Genomic DNA, 3595 nt, shown 5'->3' on the forward strand with positions numbered 1-3595 from the left:
TGGTGCTAACAGCCTTTGAGCAGGGAGGGATCTTTATCGTGCCACATCTGCTGTGACACGGGGCCTCGGTCTTTATGGTCTTATCCGAAGGACCTCCGCCCTCCTTTAGTCGCCTCTTACTTACTCATGGCAAGTTTGACCGTTTTTCCAATTCATAAATTCTACAAAGACACAACAGAAAAAGAACTTGAAACCAAAGAAAAACTATTTATTAAAAAATATAAACCTTACTTAAATGCTACATAATTAAGTTTTACAAAGTATTGCTTTTTACCTTTCCCCGCATTTATGTAATATTACAATTTTACTAGTAATATACTATGACATCATAATGAATTAACTTATAAATAAAATCAGACCAGTTAAAGATTTACTTCCTAATCTCCTGGGGCTAAATTTCCTGGGTACCAGGTTTTTGCCCTAGATGCTTAGGGGTCTCAAAGCGGTTGTCACACCCCTGGAGGTGGAGACGTATCAGATATCCCAACTCAGAATATGTTGAAAAGGAAAAATGGTACATGATAAAATCAGCAGTACATTTGCAATCGACTATAGATACATGTGATAATGGTGAGTATTTATAGCTGTATGTACAATGCATTGTCATTACGTGTACCAGCTTATAGTTACACTAGCTAGTACTGCCAGTTTAAAAAAATCATTGGACAGATTTCATAAAATACAAGAATAATTTTATACAATTTTACTGAAAAAAAAAAATAATATATAGTCTTTAAATGAATTATAAAGGTGGTCGTTTATTTGTGCATGCCATTGCTATATTTACATAGCCTTACTGACTGAAATCCGGAATCTAAAATACTTCACTTGATTTTTTGAGGGGTTTTTAATTTTACATCACGGTGACCTCAATATTCAGTGTACACGGAAGTGTTGGTAATCAAATATTCTCAGAATGAGATTCATATAAACAAATCAGAATGAATGACAACAATATATCAGAGGAAGAAATTCAATATGAGGTCAGTTTAAACGTAAGTAAAATGTCACAGTTACTTTCGATTGATTTACACGTAGGTCTTGCGGTGTTAACTTGAGTTTACCTTTACCAACTTTGGAAAACCACGTGTATGATAATCGTTCTACCCTGGTAAAAATAAGTGATATGATATCACCTTGATTTGGCTTAAAGATTTGTATTATGTGAACTTTTTCGATATTAAAATGGGCATCGTGCCATCAGTCAAAATATCTTCATTTTCTCTCAATCATACATATAACCAAATAGCTACATTGTATTAGAGAAATTTGAACATTTTACAAAACGATTATTCTTTTTTATTTACTTTACACTTAGTTGATACTCTGAAATTAAAGGTTTTCTCTTCATTTTAAGATATTGGAAGAGCAAAGATTTTATCTATGTAAACATCTCGATCCTCAAAATCACTTCGCCTACCTGAGATCTAAGCACTTGTTGACGGCTGATGAGGAGGAAATAATTAAATCCCACAGTTCAAGGACGCAAAGAGCAGAAAAGTTTTTGGACATCTTACTTCAGAAGGGCCCTATGTGTTACAAAGCGCTAGTGGACGCTCTTCTAAAGAATAAAACACAAACATTTTTAGTGACAAGACTTAATAAAGAATTTGAAAAGAAGAAGATTCGTCTACACAGTAAGATTTTATTTTTATTCATTTCTTGGACCTACATGTACACAAACACTAATGAGACAAAACACAAATATATTAGTGTATAAAGTGTCACTTGCACGCGCATTTCATGCGTAGTTGCCAAGCACCACCACCCCCACTGTCAATTTCTGGTTATTTTTGTGTCATTACTTCCACAAAAAATGTTCGTTTCATTATGATATATTTACATTCACTGAATCTTTTCTCTTATATTTCTTTTGAAATTTACATTGCTTTCATCCTACATGTACATTGAATGCATGTTTGTTGCAAACTAGTAAAATCGGTTTTCTAGTACCAACTGTGTGGTCAAACATTGTCCAACGCAGTCCTCTTATTTCGTTGTGATCACAGATTGTCCAGCGCAGTTCCCTTATTTCAAACTTCCATTGTATTTGTAGATCTACTAACAGGTAGTACACCGCCGGACCCCAATGCAAATATAGGAGTGGATTCAGAAGTTTTACCTATACCAACAGTGGGGTCAATGGTGTGTCAGAGTCTAAATAAAGTACCAATGGAAAATGGAGGGTCCGAATATTCCTCACTGACGTCAGACAAATTAACTTACAGGGAAGATTCAACGGCTTAGATTCAATTTTGTATGTGATAGTTTTTGTTTTGAGGGTTTTTTTTTTTTTTTTACCTGTTTGTTCCTTTCAACATAACGTAATGATGGTCATAGGTCACGGAGTAACTGTTAAACCGATGTATCGTACAATGTATGATATATTACACTAAAATATAAATGTAGTAATGGTCAACAAGATGGACATATACTTTAAAAAATGCTATATCAGCAAAATTCTGTTGTTAAACTTCTCTGTGTATTTACTGTCTAACAATCGACATTTTACATGTTGTATTCCTTGTTGATATATTGTAATTTTCGGTATTTTTGTGTAGATTTAAGATTTTCTCTTATGTGGTTTGGGGAGATTTTCGTTTCCTACAAACATGCATAAGAATTCGTATCTATGCTGTAACTGATTAAGTATTTGCAATATAATATATTACGCATACTGTATGTACTTTCTTTGTTTGTGTACTTATTTGAGTCTTGACAATTGATAAGTTCTCATTTCTCTAATCGTAGAATGCCACTAGAGGAAAACTCCAAACAATAACAGCATCCGTGATATCATATTTTTATGCCCCCCATGAATATGGCCGGGACAGATAGTGCTTGTCATATCCGTCTTCCGTCTGTCCTTCCGTCACATTTTGCTTTTAGCTCAGTTTCAAAGAAACTATTCAAGATATTTTCATCAAACCTTGTATGCAGCCACACATTGGTATCGTCTATTCAACTGGATCTATATTTATTGACGTTGACATTTCCTTTGACCTTGACCTCACTTTTCCGTATGCGGTATTTAGTTCAGTTTCAAAGCAACTATTGACAATTTTAATTTATGAAAACTCTTACACTGATACATATTAGGGGTAGCTATTCAATTGTGACCTTTACCTTTACTATTTCCTATTTGGTGGTTAGCTCAGTTTCTAAGTAATTAATGAAGAATTTGTTTGCCCCTTTCTGAAATTCAGGAATACCCCTCCATTTTACCGCTAAAAATCATATAAATCGCTTATTGCTTGATTTAAACTCGAAATATTTTGATAATACATGTCTTTTAAACTTATTTCCAAAAATTATTGAATCAACATAAACGTTCCAGTTGGTTTTATCATATATTTGAATAACTTAAATTTTTCAATCTTTCATGCAACACCTTTAGGGAAATTAACATGAGACGTGCAACACCCTCTTTGAATAATATTCACAGTGAAATGAATGGGTGATACTCGCAGTGAATTGAATGGGTGAAACTCACAGTGAAATCAATGGGTGAAACTCACAGTGAAATGAATGGGTGATACTCACAGTGAAATGAATGGATGATACATATACTTGAAAAAAGTTTAAAGATACAAAT

General features: G+C 33.7%; 1 protein-coding gene across 2 annotated transcripts; it reads left to right on the forward strand.

Moving 5' to 3' along the window:
• The first annotated feature begins 843 nt into the window (after positions 1-843).
• Positions 844-2687, forward strand: LOC125681456 (B-cell lymphoma/leukemia 10-like). Of its 2 annotated transcripts, none has more exons than XM_048921565.2 (3): positions 844-983; positions 1358-1637; positions 2057-2687. In XM_048921565.2, the coding sequence occupies exons 1-3, from the start codon at positions 942-944 to the stop codon at positions 2245-2247; spliced, it is 513 nt and encodes a 170-aa protein (XP_048777522.1). In that variant the 5' UTR covers positions 844-941; the 3' UTR covers positions 2248-2687. The 2 variants fall into 2 exon arrangements, with proteins under 2 accessions (XP_048777522.1, XP_048777521.1); XM_048921564.2 differs by having other exon boundaries at positions 849-995.
• Positions 2688-3595: the final 908 nt, after the last annotated feature.

The sequence above is a fragment of the Ostrea edulis genome, chromosome 2, assembly GCF_947568905.1.
Source record: "Ostrea edulis chromosome 2, xbOstEdul1.1, whole genome shotgun sequence".
Classification (NCBI taxonomy): domain Eukaryota; kingdom Metazoa; phylum Mollusca; class Bivalvia; order Ostreida; family Ostreidae; genus Ostrea; species Ostrea edulis.

What these genes read in the sequence shown, in the direction of transcription:
- LOC125681456 (XM_048921564.2), top strand. Translation starts at nt 942, where the DNA reads ATGAATGACAACAATATATCAGAGGAAGAAATTCAATATGAGGTCAGT. An exon ending in AATATGAGGTCAGTTTAAAC is followed by an intron (nt 996 to 1,357) that starts GTAAGTAAAATG and finishes CTTCATTTTAAG; the next exon opens with ATATTGGAAGAGCAAAGATT. An exon ending in GAAGAAGATTCGTCTACACA is followed by an intron (nt 1,638 to 2,056) that starts GTAAGATTTTAT and finishes TTGTATTTGTAG; the next exon opens with ATCTACTAACAGGTAGTACA.